The sequence below is a fragment of the Fulmarus glacialis genome, unplaced genomic scaffold, assembly GCF_000690835.1.
Source record: "Fulmarus glacialis isolate BGI_N327 unplaced genomic scaffold, ASM69083v1 scaffold5263, whole genome shotgun sequence".
Classification (NCBI taxonomy): Eukaryota; Metazoa; Chordata; class Aves; order Procellariiformes; family Procellariidae; genus Fulmarus; species Fulmarus glacialis.
The window spans coordinates 70,689-92,545 of NW_009204756.1; the positions used below are offsets into that span (position 1 = coordinate 70,689).

General features: G+C 36.4%; 1 protein-coding gene across 1 annotated transcript in view; it reads left to right on the forward strand.

Moving 5' to 3' along the window:
• The window catches only part of LOC104074820 (armadillo repeat-containing protein 4-like), a 90,411-nt gene extending 70,240 nt beyond the window's left edge, over positions 1 to 20,171 (forward strand). Inside the window, exon 18 of the mRNA XM_009575094.1 lies at positions 20,058 to 20,171. Within this exon, the coding sequence (XP_009573389.1) occupies positions 20,058 to 20,171 (114 nt within the window). The remainder of the gene's footprint in view (positions 1 to 20,057) is intronic.
• Positions 20,172 to 21,857: the final 1,686 nt, after the last annotated feature.

Below are 21,857 nucleotides of genomic sequence, written 5' to 3' on the forward strand. Positions count from 1 at the left end.
TATTTTGAAAGATTCAAAGTATATACAAGTGAAAAACATGTAACTGATTATTCCTGGTCATTCTTACTTTGCAAATGAAGAAAAATAAAAGGTAATCTATTGTGGAAGTTAATTTCTGCTATTGTGGAAGTTAATTTCTGACTTTGTAAGTGATACAAAAGATTTGTTTGTGTGGAATATCATTATTATTTCTGTGTAAAGAAGACCTAGAAAGTTTGAATGGCCTCATCACCTACAAAGTTGAGGCCAGTTTTTTATGATGAGGCTAATGAGACCTCTGAGGAGATTATTAAAGTAACGAAAAAAGTAAGAACAAGGGAAAATAAGCACCCAAAATCAGGCTGTGGAAGAACAAAATTCATCAAAGTCATCATTCATCTTAACTTTAAACATTTACATTGTGGACATGGCCATCTGAAATAGTGACCCAAATTCGTATAATAGACAAGGAAGAGGAATAGATTCTTTATTGTGTTTCATCTCTCCTAATTTAGACATTTATGCAAAGGTAAGGCACCTCAGTCTCTACCGGCAGTATCTTCTGGTCTCCTTTGGCTATAATGGGAGTGCAGGTTCAAAGTTCAGATCTGCACATCTACACTGTAGGTATCTATGTTTAATGGGGGGAATCCCATCCCAAGGCAGTGGAGAACTTGTTTAAATGACTATACGGTCCCATTCATTATTAGATAGGAATGACAGAATTCTGAATAATAGTGCAATAAAAAAGAGCTATTTAAAAAAATAATTTATTCTCTTCCTAGAAAAATACAAATGAGATGCATTTACGTGCTATGACGGTGATGAAACACTATCTGCCCAACAGTAACTGAAGCACACTTTGAACATGATCTAATAAAGCCAGGTGTTTTAAATTGGTGGATCTAACTAATTTAAATCCAGGGATTTTGAAAAGGACCTTTGGAGTATTAAGGCTGGATTCCTTTCATCTAACTTTGGCCACTTTTAGGTATGGAGTTTAAAGTAGTCTAAACTAAGACACCTTCTGTAGTCAATGGAAGGAGAGATAGGCACCTGCAGACTTGTGCTAGCTGAAAATAGATGTCCAAGATATCTGGAAGGAATAGACTCATGAAAGTGCCTAGTTTTCTCCACTGAGTATAGAAGGGACCTAGGTTACTAGCTCAGACTAAACAGCTAGCTTTCAGACAGCTGAATTTAAATTAATATCCTCCTGGATGTTGATTTTCAACAAGCCTTGTGGTACAGGGGAAGTTGCAGGGCTGGAAGAAAGGTAGTCTGCCAATATTTAAAAAGCCTAAATAAGGTTATAGTCCTGTAAACTGGACACTATTCTCATGTTAAATAATCATAGGTACATACATTATAACACTAGAAGGGATCGTTTTAATGGTCTAGTCTGACTAGCCTTGCTCATACAAACCAGAGACATTGCTTCAATTTATTTCTGTTTGGAATAGAGTATATCTTTTAGAAAAACACTGACTCTTTACTTAAAAAATTCCAGCGGTGGAAAATCCACTAGAACCATCATAACTTGTTCCAGTAGTTAAATACCTTCCCCATAAAAACATTTGCACCTTATTTGTAGCCTAAGGTTTGTCTAGCTTTATCTTATGCAATTACATATATGTTACTGTTGCTTGGTAAACTGAAAAGTCCTACATAACTTCTGTTCTCATATACATTCTTTTTGAGTAAGATTAAATTACTAGTCACATTGTCATCTTTTTAATTAGCTAAACAAGTGTGATCTCTGATGGAATTTCTATCATCTTTTTAATTCTTTAATTATATTTGTGTGTCAGTTCTGAATTTTTTATTTTTGAACTTTTCTTTTGGACTGAATTTCAACATACTTCAGAACAGAATTCAGTATTCCAGTAATATCTGTATGAATACTTAAAACAGGTAAAATAACTTCCCTGTTTCTATGTAAGCTCTGAACATCAGAGATTTTCATTATTCTGTTTGGCCACAGTATTGCCTTCAAAGTTCATATTCAGCCAATTTTCTACTTTGATTTCCATGTCTTTTTGGAAACTGTTCCCCAGGTTAGACCTTTGCATGCTATAATGTTGGCCTTCATGCACACGAGTAAAAATTAGGTAATATTGTTAATGTAAATCACCAGTGAATTTAGACCTCGTGATATAAGTTGATTCTTTTTTTTTGGAGATTAAATCAGATTTTAATTGTTGTCAATACACTTGAAAAATGTCAGATGGGTTAGCTTTCATTTTTGTAAGAATAATTCACAATTTAAAAGCAGCCACAAAATGTATTCAAGCATTTTATTGTTTTAGAGAGGAAAATTTTAAGAGACCAACACACTGACACTTCTTGTAATGCCTTTAAAACAAAATATTGCCTTTCCGCAATGGAAGATTCCAGGTTTGGCAGAGCTACGATTCATTAGAAAACTGAAGGAGTTAACTGGCTGAGAAAGTGGTAAATACTTTTGAATTATGTAGACACAAATGGATTAAGGTCTGTGAAAAGAATAGCAGTGGCTTTGATTGTAAAGTATGAAGCTAAAAATCGCCTGTTCTGCTTGCCAATGAAATTCTACATTTGCAAGTACCTGATCAGATGGTACATAAATATTCTAAAACATTTAGGGAAATCTTCCCAGTGAGGTAGTTTCCAGTATCTCATATGAGGATCTCTTGATGTTTTGACTTAAAGTTTATGCTTGAATTCCAAACTAATTAAATAATAAATAATAAAGGTATTAATTTTTCTATTTATTCATTTATTTCTATGTACTGTGATGATGCTTAAAGCCACTGATCACAGATAAGTAGTTCACTTTGCTAGGCAGTGATGTATACGTACATAAGAAGAAGACGACCCCAGAAAACTTTCAATTTAAATGTGGCACACAACGAGGTGGAGGTGAACAAACAGATAGAAATGGAGTGGTAGAAAAAAATCTATAACAATATTTGTATTTATCATATTTGATAGTTCAAGCAAACCAAGATACAATTACTGCTAATTCATAGCTGCAACTCAGTCATCGTAAGTAAAACATAAATACCAAATACCGACTGTAAGCTTTTTGTGAAAACCAAGGAAACAGGACCACTGGATAATAGCCAGTCACCCAGACTTTAAGGCACTTATACCATATGGGAACCATAACTGGTGCTGTTGGCAGTTTTTTGCATGTGTGTGTCTGTGCTGAAGGCTACACGAAGTTAGAATAAATTAGCCTCTGTTGAGCTCTGCATTGTTCTGAGCTGCTTTTATTATCCAAACAAGTTTATTTAAAGATAGTATTGCTGTGCTGCACTATGAACAAGTCCATTTTCTCCTGTTCTTATTGCATTGTACATACAGAACTAATTATTTTTGGGCTAGAGAAACCATTAACTTAATGATTACAGTACATATCTGAAATGCAGAAGATGAGACTTTCCATTCATGTTCTGACATATTTTAATATTGAAAGTGTCTATCCAACCTACCAGTGCATAGAACTGATCTTTAGCCTTACTCTGTGGTCTGGTTTACTGAATTATTGGCACAACATGGAAGTACTCCGTTTTCTTAATATTACAAAATATTAATAGATGCCTGCTAGAATATCAGTTATTGTAGCTTCACACCAGGGATGCTGAAAACCTAATTTCAAGTGCTTGGTACAATAAGGCAGGCAAAGCAGAGACTCATGCTCCTAAGAGTGGGACTTGATTTGTATATTCATACGTTTGAATATATATTTTTTAATTAATCCATCAGATTTGTTCCTGTCTTCTCATCAGGCTATAGCCTCAAGAGATGCATGGGGGTTTTTTTCAGTTTGGTTTTTTTTTTTTTTTCTTTTGGCAAAGAAGGTGTAACAGCTATAATGTATTTTGTGAATTCTGTGATGAATTAATACATAAGAGGTATTTGTGCTTTTTGAGTTCTATTCTTAATGGTAGAAAGGTTATTCACATGTAGGCTCTTCCATTCCCTTGTAATAATCTAAGATATAAAACCAGTTGGTTTAACCATGATTTATTAGTTATTGTGAAATGTAGATTTAATATTTGGAGAGTTCTTTTATACTTTGTTATAATGACTGTATTAAAAAATACATCTTGTGTATTTTATTGTGCAGAGCTTCCAGAATATTGGTCATTGTTTGCTAAAGTCATAAATCCCTACAAAAAGTTTTGGCTAACCATTTTATGTGAAAAGACTTTCATAAGACCATCTTTGTGAAATAAATAGATGTGAATTACAAAATATGGAAGACAATTACTAGTAATTTCTACTGAAAACATTATAAAAACAACTTTTTGCCACAAACCATATACATCTGAAGTTTAGAAAATGAAATGCAAAAGTGCTGGCACCTACTTCTTTAGGAGTATTTGGCTATGGGGTTGGTTGTTTTTTGTGGGGGGCCTTTGGTGAGAACACTGAATACAGAATATAGAGTTTTACATTATTAAGCAAGGTTTAAGATAAGATCTTTATAAATCAATCAAAAATATTTCATAAAATATCTACGCAATAATATGATTGGGTACAATAGTATGTATTTGCATATTTACATATTTATATTTTTATTTTAAGTTTAGAAGAACCCACTTTTTAACTGTCATGGCTGGCTCTATTCAGGCTCCACAGTTCAGGCTGGAGATACAGCATGTTTGGCACATACTCCAAGCTAATGCCTGTTGCTTTTTATAAATTAGTTGTTACAGTTCTTGGACATCAAGAAAGAGGGCACTAGGTAGCAAAATTTCTGCACGTCTTTTGGCTACGGAAAGTATGCCCAATCCCTTCACCCTAAAATGTATTGATCACATCACACACTAAAATTTCAGATATAAGAGGTTCCATAAACTAAAGTCCAATACTGGCATATTTAGTTTCGTTTCAGAAGGATTAATGAAAATTGACAACATTACGCCACTGCAATTTCTATTGTGTTAGCAACTGCCAGGTGTGAACATTTTCCTTACAGTTTCAGCTCCAGGAAACAGAAACCAGTAAGCCTTTACCTTCATAATAAGCAAAATTTCACCATTCATAAAGTAAGGGTACTTACACGTAAAACATTTTGCATTTGTACCATTGCCAAAGGTAATGAAGTTTGGCTTCAGTGTAGATTAAGCCTCAGACTTTAGATGATTTTTTAAAATTTCACATTACTAAAGTTTATGATACGTAGCAAGTGTTCTGTTAAAATCTGGCTGATCTCAGATGGGAAAAACCAGCAGCCTAAGGGAGATCAGCTTATCTTTGCCCAAACTCTGTGCTTCAGGAGACCTCTAATTCAGTAACGTTTGGATAGCAAACCTAGAGGTTGGCATAAAGCTCCTCTTGGCACATTTTAAACATCTTTTAGTCTTATAAAAAGAGGCTTGTCCCACTGAGCTGTAGGTTTGTTGGAGCTGTTTAACAGTAGCTGTGCCCTGCAGCTCTTTTAGTGATAAATGAGCCGCTTCAAATAAGTACAATTGCAGCCAACTGTGCAGAAGGAATCATTAAAAAAAAATTTAAATAGACATTTTTGAAGCTTAAAAATGCACAAACAAAGTATGTTAAACGAAAATATATGCTGCTCCTTTTAATGGAAAAGATTGCTACTGGCTAAGTCTGCCAGCTTCAATAGGTGTGCCAAAAAGCCAAGGAATCTGGCAGAGGCCATAGATAGCAGTTCCATCTTTCATCTATATTTCTTTTCTGTATTTATCTTGCTTTAGAAAATGCAGAGAATGTCTTTTCCTTCCGACTTGGCACTATTTCCAAACCACAGAAATACACAGAGCAGCTTCTTGCAATTGTTTAGTTCCCTGCACCAGTCTTATCCTTGTGACTATGTGAAATGTTTCTTTCTAATTTGGCAATAATAAGAAAGAAGAATATTAAAATATTTTTATGTTAACGGAATAATATCTAAATTGTCAGATATTAAAATTAGTTTTCTTAATTGAGAGATACTGGGCTTAATGTACAAGGGCAGAATACCAGGTAATTATTTTTGGCATTCAGCTGATCAAAAATAGTTTCCTTGTATATAAGGAGCTATTCAAAGAAGCTGAACATAAGAACTACAAAGAACAATGTACATACATATATACACATACATATATGTATGTATACATATGTGTAAATAGAGGCTGAATTGTCACTCAAAAGTCCTTAATGTACTGAATTATGCATTCATTGTTGTTATCTATGAAAACTTCTTTTTTTTCTTCCTTCTTCCTGTAGAATCAATCACTCAGTTCAAATTGGCTTCAAGCCCCAGTCATTGTAATCTCTTTTATGTTGCCGTTTCAAAGAGCACTCTGCGGTATCTTTTAAGTAATATGGCACATCTTATTGCTGTCACTTTCAAGGTAGAGATGCTAAGGAAAAGTCCTTTTGCAATGTGTAGATTATGGGATGGGCTCTAGTGTTAATGTTCCTCGTCAGTGTTCTGTACTTTGGCATAAAGTCTAAAGGCCTGTCGAGGCTGCCAGCGGACAGGAGGCTGATGAGAATTCTGTCACTGACTTCAGTGAGGGCTGGATGAGGTTATAACGCAATGGGGATTATATAACAATCAATTGTATGTAGAAGCTAAAATGTATCTTCTCCTAGACTATGAGTGAAGGTCCATACAATTTCATTTTATTGGAAATTTTATTTTATTTAATTTTGTATTTGTCTCCAAGGATGATAATTGGCTGTATTTACCAGCTGCTAATCAGTACAGGATTTCTTGCAACAGTTCATGATAATTTTTAATCTCTGGAAGTTTTGAAGAAAAAATTAATGTTAAAATAAAAGAATATCGGCCAGTATTGCTAGTTAATTACCAAAGGAGTCTGATACACTGCAAATTATACATTATCTTTGGATCTGGGGAAACTGGAAAGCTTTCACTAGAAGAAGGACACTGAGGTGCTGGAGCGCGTCCAAAGAAGAACAACAAAGCTGGTGAAGGGTCTAGAGCACAAGTCTTATGAGGAGCGGCTAAGGGAGCTGAGGTTGTTTAGTCTGGAGAACAGGAGGCTGTGGGGAGACCTCATCGCGCTCTACAACTACCTGAAAGGAGGTTGTAGCGAGGTGGGGGTTGGTCTCTTCTCCCAAGTAACAAGTGATAGGACAAGAGGAAATGGCCTCAAGTTGCGTCCGGGGAGGTTTAGATTGGATATTAGGAAAAATTTCTTCACCGAAAGTGTTGTCAAGCCTTGGAACAGGCTGCCCAGGGAAGTGGTTGAGTCACCATCCCTGGAAGTATTTAAAAGATAGATGGTATAGATGTGGCACTTAGGGACATGGTTAAGTGCTGGACTTGGCAGTGTTAGGTTTATGGTTGGCCTTGATGATCTTAAAGGTCTTTTCCAACTTAAATTATTCTATTCTAGACAGAAAGTGAATTTAAGTTGTATCTAGTCTACTCATTGCATTTGTGTTGAAGATAAAGATAAAAATAAAAAAAACTCTCCATGCATAGGATTGAGAAAGCAGGCACTCATAAAGGTGCTTGCGTACTGTCATATAGATATGACAGTTCCAAATACTGGATTCAGGCTAAGATACATAAATGAGGGCTCTGTGGCAATATAGAAAGATTAAAAATCTCCAGAAGGTATTTAGAACACCTAAAATCAGAATTGTCCTCTGGAGGTCCTGTCCTTCACCAATTCTTGCCTATGGCTTCCATTGTCCACAGGTATGTGAGATGAATCCAGGTTTATTTGCTCTTTTTGTCTCTGTACATTGTATCTGTGCAATCTGCACAAATCCAGCAGTCATTATACTGGATTAGTTCCTTTGCAGAATTCCAAAGAGAGGTAATTGCTGGACTCCAGAGGCATGGTAGGCTAATGGAGAGGTCTGTCATACTTTTGTACTGGATTTGCTGGACATTCACTGTATAGAGAATATTTTATTAGTCTTTTGCTTCTCAAAGCATTTTGTCTTCCCATCAGTTGTATAGCCTATTCATGTGCAATAATCTTGTTGCTACTTGGAAGTGTTGAATTGACCACACCTGGATTTTAAGAGAGCATTCAACAGCACTCTTCACCACAAACTCTTAACGAAGTTAAACTGCTATGCGATGAGAAGGCAAAGTCCTAGAAAGGATAAATAACTGGTTAAAAATGAAGAATCAAAGTGTAGGAATTAGGATCAAGTTTTGCAGCCAAGGGATCTTGCCATTCAGTATTTCATAAATGATAATGGGAAGGGTGGTGAACAGTGAGGTTGCAAACTTTGCTGACAGTAAGTTCTTCGTGGTAGTAGAGAGGAGAGCCAATTGCAAACTGCAATTCACAGTGCTGAGCCATGGAGGTCACATCTCCTGTGCAAGTACCTTACAGCTCAGTGCAAAGTTTTTACCTTTTGTGAAATTGGATTTACCACACTGGACAGTATGGCACACTACACATGCAACAGATGCAAAGGGACTGCCAGTAACTATCTGTTAGAACTGAAAAGATGTTCATATATTTGGGCAAGGCAATACAGTTCTCGCAAACAATTTGGACAGAAAAATTTTCGATGTAACACACACCCTGGAGCCCTGACTTGGATCTTGGGTTTGCTTCTGATTGATCAGGCTGTTTTTGTTAGTCTTTCTGCTCTTCTCATAATCCAAGAATTCTCATAAAATTTGCAGTTAACTGTAAGAGTTATTTATCTTTAAATTTGTGTTGACTTCCTGGGGAGTGGGGCGAAAAACTGATATTTTGTTTAATCCTTCAGCATCACAATTGCATATGAGGGAATTGTATTTTGAGAAACCACTCTCTGACAAATGCCAATATTCCGCGTAAATCTGGTCATGTTCAGGAAAGGATGTTAAGTTCCTTAATTTTGTCATGATTCAAGCATGTGATGCAGTGTTTTCATGAAAAAGTAGCCTCTTTGAGTTGGGAATTGATGAAAAAGAGAGCACATTGTAGTAATGCTTTGTCTTACACCAGCTTCCCCATATTGTTATAATTAGGTGGCAGTGAGCCCCAAGTATACTCACCCAATAATGTCCAACATGCTGTTTATAATGTTCTTGTACTAGCATTAGAGTTATGAAACAATATTTTGGGTAGCTAGTTAACTAACCTTTCCAATTATTTCATCCTACCTGAGATACAAAGTAACCACCATACCAAGTTTAGAATATTAATCGTGATTCTTTTTACCTTTTGCAGTGGTAGCATTCAGCTAGAAGACCTGCATGAATTTTTTCTTTCTATATTAAAGCATAGAGTTGCATGGTTTTAGGAGATTAATTTTCATATCTTCCCCTGCATGCTTTAACCAGCTTTAGCAGAGCTTTTATACATGTGCTACAACCTCCACTTGCCCAAGCATAACTATAACTTTCTTTTTATAAAACTAAAAAAGTCCAAGCAAATGAATAAGCCAAAAACATTCCCGAAACTTGAAGCTTGGAATTAAAGTTGAGCAATTACTCAATAAAAAAGTTGAGGAACAGACTTTTGCTCTAATCAGAGGAAAGTTTTAGATTTAACTTCTGTTAGTGAATTTTTCATTCCCTACTTCACAGTTACGTCTTTAGAGAGGGAAGGAAGCAGATCAAGGCATCTAGTATTTCCTGGCTGACATACACAAGTCAGGCAGGCAGGTATTATTGTTTGCTTGCAGACTACACAGTATCTTTAAAAATCTCTGATCTCACAAAGCTTCCAAAATCAAGCAGCCACTCAAGCAGTTTGTGGCCAGAGTGAGTCCTTGGGTGGTTTTGGGGAGATGTTTTGCTTCTTTTTAAAAAAAAGTCTGTCTAACTCCACTCTAGAGAACTGCATGCAAATCACAAATACTTTGGTTGAATATGACCTGAATGGAGTGTTAATTCAAGCCACCCCTTATGTTTTAATCACCAAAAAACCAAAGCATTTATCTGTCACAGTAAGTGTGCATGGTAATGTTTTTCCACACCACAGACTTTAGGAAAGTATATAAATTTCCAGCACTAGTAAATATATTTTATGATCAATATATCACACACTGTTCATAAAGCAATGCTCAAGTGACTCAGAAATTTGGGTTGATTATAGGAAGTTGACTCCTCAGTATAAAATAATTTATTCCTTATATTTTTCTCTAATAACAAAAAAGAAGCAGTTTGACAATCTTGAAAAGTAACTTCCACTCTGTGTTCATCGTTGCTTTCATTTTTTTCTGATATCATACATTTAAAACTACAGATATGAATGAATATGTGGACTATGCATGGACCTTTGCCCGTGAACAGCCCCAGCTCATTTATTGCTTCATCACATTCGGTTTCATATTTGTATGCATAAAGCTGAGTTGTGTTCATACCATCTACACATTTATTTATGCTACGTTCTAATTGAACGTTTTCTAGTACATTTACTAGTCTGAAACCAGACTATAAGTTGGACAATGCCACTCATCTTCCAGTTTATGTAAATGTATGCACTGTTGCCACCCACACATCTAAAAACATGAGATTATAGATCAGTCTTCTTGCATGCCACAAAAAAACCAGCTTTAAAATACGCTGGCTTGTTATTTGAAATAAATGCTATTGTATGGATCTACGGTGAGAACATCCTGCTTTTGTCCCCAGACTTTGATATGTAAGGTTTACTAGCAAAAGCACCCCATTGGTTTTGATTATAATGATCATATTATATATAGGCAGAGAGACAGACACTTAGACCATTGGACCTAAAGTTATATTAACTTCTGAGATCAAAATCAGTACTTGGAACTGAATGCAGAAGAGAGTTTGAAGTCAGTTCACGCATATCAGTAGATCTAACATACTTTAAAAATACTAGTACAGTCAGATTTTGTACTCTGTTCTCAGGATAAGATGCAACTCGAGATAAACATTGCAAAATTTGTCACTATTCTGGAAGCTGTGGTGTCTCTTTGCTGCAGTTTGATGTTGTCTTCAAAGACAGACTACTTATAGTGCCCTTCAGGAACATCAGACCAACTAGAGAAAAAAAACACACCATGTTTTCAGGGTATTGCTGAGAAGTCAGGCAGAACCCTTCAGTATGTGAGGGTTAATGGACAGCTTAAACCTACTTTTTTTCCTCTGACTTGCTGCTTTTAGTTTATTTGCAACTGCCCCCTCTTAACTTTCGTATCATCTTCATATGACTGCTAGTGATAGACAGACAGACAAAATGACAGTATTCATATTGATAGTAATGTTAACAAATTTGGAAAACCAAAACTGAATTAGCAATTCTTTCTCAATTTCGTATACTACCTCCTCAGTAATACTTGGGAAGAAAAGGCAAGGTAAAAGTCATGCTCCTGTAAAATGAAAAAGAAAGCAAAGTGTGAAAAAGCAGATAAGTATGGAAAAGGATCAGGAAATACAAAGAAGAAAGATTGACCAGGCTGGCAGCAATACAAGGGAAGGATAGTCCCCAACATGTTGCTGAGCCAAACTAAATTATGAAAGGAAAGAAACATCCATGACATAAGTTTACTGTTTTGAATGTCCATTATATGTAGTAAGTAAGCAGGCTCCTGTTTTAATCTTAATAAAACAAATTTCCAGTGAATTGAAAAAAGCTTTTTTTAAAAATGTCACTCTATTGAGATTACGAAAAAGTTCTTTATTCTCTCTATCCCACCAAAAGCCTTTTATATGTTAATCTTCTCTTGAAAACTACAATGAAATAAAAATAAAATAGAGAAAGTGGTTCAAATAAAAATATGCTGTAAGACCCTGGGCTTCATCACTTCTGGATTATCAGATCTGCCTCTTGCTTTTTGTGGGATGAATTTCATATCCCGTAAGACTCTTTGTACATTGGAATGTTCATGATGATTGAATTCTTTCTTAATATTGCACCAAACTTCTTACAGCTGAATGTAGATTCAAACTATCTGCTTTTAAGGACTCCAATTGATTGCATATAATCGTACCTTTTAAACAAAGATTAGAAATAATTTTTATTACTAGTTTTATTTAGCTACATTACCTTTGCATGGTATGTTTATATTTAGTAAGACTTACATCTGAAATGGTTGGAAATATCCCTCTGAAGTCTTGTAAGTAACAACTTAAGATCGGAAAACCTTTAAACTTAGCGTATATTACAGTGGCCTGCAAGTTTACAATTTTTAAACTATTTTGCATTTCACCATTGAGCATTTTGTTCACTTTCTCCTTGTCACTGATATTCAGAGTTCTCTGCCCATTTATTATGTCTTTGTGCAGATGGGGGGCAACCTTCTCTAAATAATTATATAAGAAATAGACAATTAATACAGATGAGGTGAAGAGAGAGCTGTAGGGTTTATTCATATTTTTGTAGATATATAAAAACTTGCAAGTATGTATGTGTACTTAAAGTGTGTACCATATTATAATTCCCTTTAGGCATTCAGGTTGTATGTATTTCTCCAAAGTGATGCAATGTAACATTTAACCTTACTGGAGAGTATGAGAATTATATTCTTATTTTGCATTTTATTAGTGTGTGGTCAAGAGGATTTCTTTTCAAGAGTGCTATCCCCATTGTAGTAGGCACAATTCAGATGTGTTGGAGAGATATGGTCCTTGTCCCAAATACCTTTTGGTTGAGTTGTAATACAGGAGGTGACTAAACAAAATAAAAGACAAAAAGGGACAGAGAGCAGGTAGGAAAAACAAAAAAATGAAGTCGTACCCAGAAGGATTTTAAACTTCAAACCTATCATGGCATAAAATCAGCTGAAGTTCATTGAAGCTGTGTATTCTAAAGAAATAGTAAACATCTCATAGTAAGGTACCAGTAATCAGATATTCAGAATACTTCACTGAATCTGTCAGGCCCTACTCTTCTTTCTCCCTTGTTTCCCAGTATTTTGTGGGGTTCAGCTTACCAACAGCTGTTTTGTCACAGGCAGTCACGTAGGAAAAAGCAACAACTTGCAGAGGACAAGTCACCTGTTGTAAGTCCTGAGATAGGTGAAATGGTTTAATATCTGGAAGTGCACCAAAAACTGCAGACAAGTTTGTTCTCATCCTAACATGTCCTGCACCTGTTTGCAGCAAGTGCACAGGTTTGCCTGCCCCTGGACTCTTGCACTGGTTTTCTGAGGGAGGAAGGGAAAGATGAGAAGGAGGAGACAGCTCCTGGCCAGCCTGCTGACCGCCACCATGTTCAGGTGTACCTTAGCCCAAGCTGCGTCCTTTGGACCTCCTCATCCCCCCAGCCATGCTTGAGTGACTCCCAAAGTTTGTTACCCTTTTTCCATGGCTGCCAGAATGGAAATGTGTTTCATGGGAGAGAGAAGAGCAAAGACAGGAATAAGAGAAAGGGAAAAGAAGCCAGGTGCAACCCTCCTAGGATTTCTCCCACTCCAGCCAGAGGGCTTCAGTTCCCACCTCTTTACATTCAAAGTGAGTGAACTAGGCTACACCAGGGGCTGCTCTGACTTTAGTCCCAGAGAGGAGAGACCTTATACAAGAGGGAATCAGCACAGTAGGTGTCTGCCCTGCCCATCTTTACTGGAATTTCTTGGTACTGGATTTTGTACGTCTGCTAGCTCACAGTGTTCCCTGGCACACAGGACTTTTAAGTCTGAAATCTATTCTCTTTGTGCCACCTGAAAAAAACAAATTTAACAGGAAACACTGCAGAACTTACACAAGCATCTTCTTCTTAGGAGGCTATGCATGGTACATGTTGTCTTACCCTTTCACTCAGCTGAAAGAGGAAATCAGGAAATCAGCCTGAATTTTAGTTTAGAAACAGTGACTTAGCTTAACCTTCATTATGCTTTGATTGTGGAGTATGTTTTATTGTTTATAGTTTAATTTTATGAGAAGTATTTTCATAGGAATATGTGTAACATAACTGTCAAACTAGGTGATTTAATACTTTCCAGTGTGCAATATGGTGTTGAAAGTTAGCAAAATGCTGGCTGGATCTAGACTGATACTTTCTTGGATAAGCTTCTACCATATGCTTTTATTTAAAGTATTTTTTTCTTTTAGGTTAGATTTATAAAAAGCATGTGAGAAATGTCTTTTTTGGAAAAGAAGTGTTATGCAATTAGAAAATCACAGTGCTAGAGATTTAGGATCCTTTAGGAAATGTTGCATGTAAAAGAAGTCGGATACTAAATCTAAATTTAAAAAAAATGGCGAGTCCTACCACCAACTGGAAATGCTATGTCAATCTACAAGATGTCATCACCAGCACAGCAGATAGAAGCAGCAGTTGTATTGAAGTAAATGTCTTTAGCTCCAGGAATGTTAAGCTCTATGTGAACTCTGACTAGCTTCCCAGTATAGATATGAATCTTGTTGAAGGAGTTTGTCCATATTTCCTTCTGATTAGAAAAAATCAAATAAAATTTGTTTTACAGGGCAGAAAACCTAAAGAAGCCAGAAAAAAAAGGGCATTAAATATTCTTTTTATAGTTATTCTTTATTCATTGTTTGCATTCATGTTCACAGGACTCCAGAGTACTGAATAGGCTGATCATTTATCTGTTTTATATGAGCAAGGGAACCTCTTTCCAGCAGTATTGTTCTACACTTTCCACTGGTTTGGAAAACTTGTTGTAGAAACATCACATGATAACTCGTTTTTTAAAGATTAATACATGCAAAACTGTATTCTTTCTGAAATCACCACTTCCTATCTTTCCTGCTTCCCGCCTCTGAGCTGGAAGCTGCAATGACTGTGACCAAAGGAAATTGAGTACTTATAAATTATTGTACCCATACATGGAGCATCACTAATATCTGAGATTTTGTCAGATTCAGGATTTATTGTTCCAAAACTTGTCTAAACTTGTTCTGCTTTAAAATCCCCTTAAGCTACTTCTTTTGTAGAAGTGAAAGATTCTAGAAAGACATCTTCATAGAAGAGAGAATTACTAGCCCATTTTTATTACTGTCTTACTCATCCAGGGATCCATACTCATTTTGGAATGACACTTTTACAAGTTCTTATGTTGATGCTTATGTTATCTTGTTGGAAATAATAATTTTTCAATTGGTTATTTTGTGACTGTAGAGATAGTAATTTAAGGAAGCTGTGCTATCAGACAGTGGAAGGTGGCATCATTCATGATGCATGAATGTCCAAGCAAATATTACGGCCTAGCCCCTTACATCTGACTATTGCCCTGAGGAATGAAAGACTACCCATTTTTGTTATACCTTTGGTATGCCAGAAAGCATAAGACCCAACAGTGACAGTCTGCAAAGCATGTCTTCAGAGCAACGATTCCTCCTCCCAGTCTGGGGCACTACAGACTGGTCAGCCTCACATTGGTCTCTGGGGAAATTATGGAGGGAGTCCTCTTGGAACACATTTCTGGGCACAAGAAGGAGAAGATAATTTGGACCAGTCAACTTAGATTTACCAAAGGTAAACCTGATTGCCCTTTATGTGTCTAAGTTTGTAGATGAGAGGAGAGCAGTGGATGTCATTTACCTTGGCTTTAGCTAGGTTTTCAACGCTGTTTCCACAGCATACTTCTGTCCAAGTTAGGATGTATTATATTCTAGATGTGTGAACAACCAAATGGATTTAAAAAAAGCTCAGAGGGTAGTAGTTAATGGGTTGTACTCTACCTGAAGGCTGGTGACAAGGGGAGTGCCGAAGTGCTCTCTCTGTTGGGACCTGTCCCATTTGCCATGTTTGTCAGTGACCTGGGGAAGGCAATGGACTGCTTACTCATAAAGTTTGCAGTGACACCAAATCACCAGTTGGGGCTTGGGGGACAGTTTTGATGCAGTCAAGGGAAGGGCTGCCATTCAGAGATACCTAGGCAGGGCTGGAGCCGGCCAACAGGAACGTTATGAAATTCAGCAAGGACAAATGCAAAGTCCTGCACCTGAGAAGGATTTGCACTTGCACTTGCAGTGATACAGGCTAGGGACTGGATGGCTGAGGAGCAGTTTTACTGAAAAGGGCATAGAGATTTTGGTAGAGAGCAAGCAGAACATTAGCCAGCAATGTGTCCTGACAGCAAAGATGACCCCATACTGGGCTGTATGAGCAGGAGCACAGCCAGGAGATTGAGGGAAGGGATTGTTACCCTTAGTACTCATTAGACCACACCTAGAATACTGCACCCAGCTTTGGCCCTCCAGTATGGGAAAGACATGGATAAACTATAACAAATTCAGCAGAGGACCACCAGGATGGTCAACAGCTGGAGCATTTGCCCTGTAAGGAGAAACTAAGGAAACTGGGCTTTTTCAGCCTGGAGAAGAGAGACCTTCAAGCAGACTTAATAGCAGCCTTCCAGTACCTACAAGGAGGTCAGTCATCAGAAAGATGGACCTAGCCTTTTCACAGTGATGCATGGCAAGAGGATGAAAGACAAGAGGCATAAACTGAAACGAGTGACTGAATGTAATTTTTCTCTGTGAGGACAGTCAAACTGCAATAGGTTGCCCAAAGAGGTTATGCCATCTCCATCACTGGAGGTTTTCAAGACCAGGCTGAATAAAACCCTGAGCAACCTGGTCTAACCTTGTAGCTGACTCTACTTTGAGCATGACACTGGACTAGAGACCTCCTGAGATCCCTTCCATTCCAAACTATTCTATGATTGTGCAATCCTAATATAGCATCACAATTCTGTGCTATTTTAAAGCACGGATAGTAAAAGCAAAATCTTCTTAATTGTTCTGAATACTTAAATGATTTGGCTCTTGCTTTTGGAACCCAGAAATGCTACATATGCTCTGTACGTTCTCCAAACAGCTTGTATTTGTGCTTATTTGCTGGTATGACGTGCTAACTGTGCAAAAAATTTTGGACTCTTGCCTTAGAATATAGATACCTGCCAACAGAAAATGAAGGCTACATAGTGCTGCAAATGCTTTCTCTGTCTATGGAAAGTGCCTCTTATGTGCCAGAAAGAAGCATTTATACCGCATGCTTTTTTACTGCTTCTCACATCTGTTAACATTTACATGTGTCAGAAAACAATACCTGAACAGTAAAGGGAAGGGATACGTGAAGTTCAAGGGCATTGCATCAAGAAAAAGGACATGTTATATTGCACTGATGCATTGGAATAAAAAAAGATTTCTTGGACTTGTCAAATATGTCTAATATGTGGGTATGGTCTGTGTATACTATCTATGAATACATTTCCATATCTGAATTGGACGACCCAAATTGCCAGTAAATTGAACTGAACCCATGAAAGGGTCAAGGAGTGGCAGTCAGGAGGTGAAAGAATTGTAACTTTCTTGGTACATACAAAAAGAATAAAATTTTATTTCATTTAAGGCAGGATTTATATAAAAATCTTCAAAGTTAGATTCCTACATATGGAATTACCTTCTTATATTGAAATATTTTGCATTTTCGGTATCTTCTCTTCATCTGCCTTTTTGTTAGCACAAAAGGAGTAGGTTGACTGACAAATGTTGCTGTATATCCTCAGTCCTCAGAGGCAGCTACTGTATTAGACTGTGTTTCCAAGAATATTTCTTTGAAGTCATATCGTGAAAATGCTGAGACACAATGTAGTACAGGATTTTGTATGACATGGCAGTTCTTACGGATGTTAACCACTGGCAAATGATTTAGAAGAACAACGAATTAGGGAGGAACGGATCCTTGATCTCCCAAACTCAGAAGGAAGAAAATCAGTATTTGTTACCTTTATAAAAATTGCTGTTTGCATTGGTTGCATTCATACCACTAATTCTTTAGACATCTATTTGGGTACTTTTAACCAGTGTCGTGTAGTAGGCTGTTCTTTGATATCTAACCCTGATTTTCCAAAATGCACCTGCAATAAAGAGCACAGTCCCCCCCACTACTACTGTCATTGCTTAATATTGAGCTCTGCATGGAAAGTGACAGAAAAATATCTGTTTTCCTAAGCTTTCTGAGCCTAAAAAGAAGTGTTGGCTAAAAGAAATAAATAACCTTGAATTGAGTCCTACCTAACATGTAGTCATAATAAAGGCAAAAGTCTATTTTTGCTTTTTGCTATATTTCTGCTAGATAATGTACCTCCAAAACATTATTTCTATGATGAACTTCTGCTCTTACAAACAGATAACAAGTCTTATGCTGAAATTATTATGAAAGTTTGAGTTCCACACTCACTACGCTGAAAAAGCCTTCCACTAAGTCTATGGAGATACAGTGAATAATCACATAAAGCATATAGTTTTTTTGCCCCCAAATTTGAAACTTACGGCTTTACCAAAACCACCATATGAACGGTATGTGCATACATATTTTTGGTTTTGAGTCGGGGATATGAAGAATCTATACCAGTTTTCCTCTGTAAGTTATACAAGAAAGTTGTGAGACACCCAAAGAAACACTTTACAGTTTAAGCTGATGAGACATCAGATGGTGGAAAATAGCAAGGAAGATAGATCTTCATCCAGCAATATTTCTTAAGAAAAAAACGAAGTTAAGCATCTGATAAGACTTGCATTCTGGCCTTTGTGCTTTGTAGAGCAGCTTTATCGCTACCCAGAGATATGCTGCTTGGTCTTCCTGCCGGTTGAAGTCAGTGGTGAAACTTCCACTGACTTCTTTTGTTGCTGCCCTGGCCCATTTGCATGCAAATAAAGTATAAGAATATAAAGCTTTCTCATATCACTTCTTCTCATGTCATTTTAACTCTGGCATATCCCTTTAGGAGCGTTCACACTTTAAGAATTCTGAACTAGCTATTTGTACAGAGACATCTGATTACGTTAATGGAAATTATAGGAAGAATTGGTAGTAAAAAATTATCACTGGTGCTTAATTTACATAATATTTTTTTTGACATAATTCAGGCCCATCACAGGCACCCTTACAAGTTACATGTAGGGGTCAGAGGGTGAAAGGTGACTGGCAAGATGCTTGTTTTGTACATTTGGCTAACACAAATACTTCCTCAAGTATAAAATGCTTTGATCTCTATAAGCAAATGCCATATGTGTGCAGCTGTGGCCCATGCCTCACGATTGCTGGAAGGTTAGAAAAAGGTAGCATACGAATTTGATGTCTGCATTCAATTTATGCTTTTATATTTAGCAGTTCATAATTTTGTGTAATATTTTAGCTGTATGAAAAATATGCACCAGAGTTGAGTGATAACAGATTTCTCTGTGGTTTGACTCAACATTGTTTGGGTGAACACAGAATCCTAAGTATTGCAGACTGAAAATACAGGTTTTAATTAGAGCTGTCTGAGCTTCAAAATACCTGAACGCACATTAAGCTTGGCAGATTTTCAGAAATCTGAGCATTGCGTGGAGGTGATTTAAGCTAAGCAAGAGTCCTCTGTTTTCCAGCATATACTGCATTTGCAGTTGCATCACTGACTTGCAACACACTGAGGAAGTGAGATCCAAAACCATTATTAATGGTTTTGTGATATGTAAAACTGTTTTATCATGAAGGCCTGTCTTATGTCATACTTGTGTTGAACAATACCTTACTCCAAGGGAATTTCCATTGAAAAAATTGAATGACTTCCAGAGTAAAGGATCTACTCCACATGACTGAAAAACTGAATCAGCTCCAAAAGTTTGGCGCCTTTTCTGAGCTTTTGGTTTTTACTTTTACATGCAAATGTCTAAGAATGATATGTCCAGATCTGTATCCCTCAAGCAGTTTAACGTGAGTAGTTTGCTGTGACAATAAAGAAACCTGCTGCAGTCAATGGGACATGAGGGTCCATTCACACGGATCCAGTTTCACGATGAAGGCCAAAAAAAAAAAAAGTATGACTTTGTTTATTAAAAATCTTGAGCATGGACAAATACACTAGTGTACCTGGGGGGAAGACCATGAATTCAATTAAAGCATATGCAATTTCTACTTACAAGAAAAAATCCAAGTCACAACAAATAGACAGGCGTGATACAATAAACAAAAAATCAGACACAAAAATATCAAATTACAGGTACAAATGTGATAAAATATAAAGCGTTATGCTCTATGTGTATGTTAATATACAAAAGTGTGCATATATAGGTATACATACATAGATATATAATACAGTGTTGTTAATATGAAATTTAGTGCGTGAGTGAATTAATGCAATTGTTCTAGGTATGATTTGAATAATATTTAAATAATAGCATACTTATATGTTTTTCTTACGCTGTTTCTCTTTTGTATTTTTGCTAGCTCCTACTGGCTATGGTAGGCTCGACAGATGAAACTCTGCAGGAGGCAGCAGCTGGTTGCATAGCAAACATTCGCAGATTGGCTCTAGCAACAGAAAAAGCAAAGTATGGCTGATGCTTTAGCAGCTTTTACCAACACACTTGTTTTGCAATACAGCTACATTTAAATACATGATTACTCCTTCTAGCATCTGTATTTCATAGCAGAGCTCATTTATGTGAGGATAATTTAATAACAACAGTAAATCTGTGGAAAATTATGTTTGTTTTTACATTATTGGTTTGTCACATCTAGGGTTTATAAAACACTCACACCTAGTTTTGTGTGTATTTTAGTATTACACCTTTCAAAAGACTATCAGTTAAGATATGTCAAAGACTTTTTCTACAATTAATATGCTTGTATTTGAAATTCATTGTAGATATAAATGGTTTTGCATATCTGTGACATTACAATAAATTTTCCTTCACTGCGTGTGTGGTTGTGTGGTGATTTATGAATGTCTTGAACAATTCCCTTTGTGCTAAACTTGTCCAATCATCCTGTCATTATGTTTTTGCCTGTTTGATCACTTGCAATTCACAGGAGAGGACAAAATACAGATACATCAATCTCACATCTGGTGTTATGTAAGGACTGCAAACAGCTGTAGCAATAGACATCACTCCAAATTTCCTGTTTCTACCAACATCAAACAAAATAATGCTTAATTTTATAAGTAGCTGGTGAAATGTGTTTTAATTAACATGTGTTTAACTCAAATTTAAATTTACCAGCTGTAAATAAAAAGTGGAGAATTACATTTACATTTACACATTATCTTACTGTGGTTTTTTGTTTTTAAACTGAGGACAACATTGTATTGATGTAGTTACTTTATTTTTCTGCATAAAATTATATTCGGAATTAGAGTTGCTTTCAATAACCACATAAACAATGATTGATATTATAGATTACAGACCCACTGTTATGTACCGTGCTCAACAAATAATACTAAAGCATTTCCTTGAGAGCAGTAATGTCTTAATTACAGGCACAGACTGCTGACAAAACTGAAAAAACCCAAATGTTTAAATAACTCGTGTTTGTCAAGTACTCACTTCTAAACAATTTTTTTACTGCCCTTAATAATTAACAATTTTCTTGTTTTGGAAGCAGTTTGTAATTTCATTATTTTTCTTCTAACTAGCATGGCTACTCAAGGCAACTAATTTTACTGCTAACAGAAGCTTCTAAGGAAGACGTAATGCAAATCCAACTTTTTATTTGTGTTTTCTCTGAAGCAGACATGAAGGCTCATTTAAAATTTCATTTTAGAATGATGCAATTCTGAAAAAAGAGGATTGCATTGGGCCCTTAGACAAGGTGTAGAGAGTATTGTAAAGGAAACAAACTACGGACAGGTGCTGACAGTGTGGAGATCAAAATATTAATCCAAGTAGTATTTTTTGGTCAATGCAAACACCAACATAGTCATGGGGTTGTCACAAGTTCCATCAGCAACGAGTGACCAAGCAAATACTATTTTCCAGCTCTGCCCCATAGACCCGGTATGTTATTGTGAATAAATATATCCATATTATTATACTGATGTCACAGCTGTAGTAGTATCATATGCTTCACCACCAAAAATACTTCTAAAATGAATGCTAATTGCCAAATTCATTTGGAAGAGGAGAGGCTTGATTTTATTTTTGTCTTTTCTGTGAGAGAAGCTGTAGATACAAATAGTTTATCACAGTCTTGCTTATGAAAAATACATAAAACGGTGGCTTATTTTCCTAACTGTTGAGGGGAAAA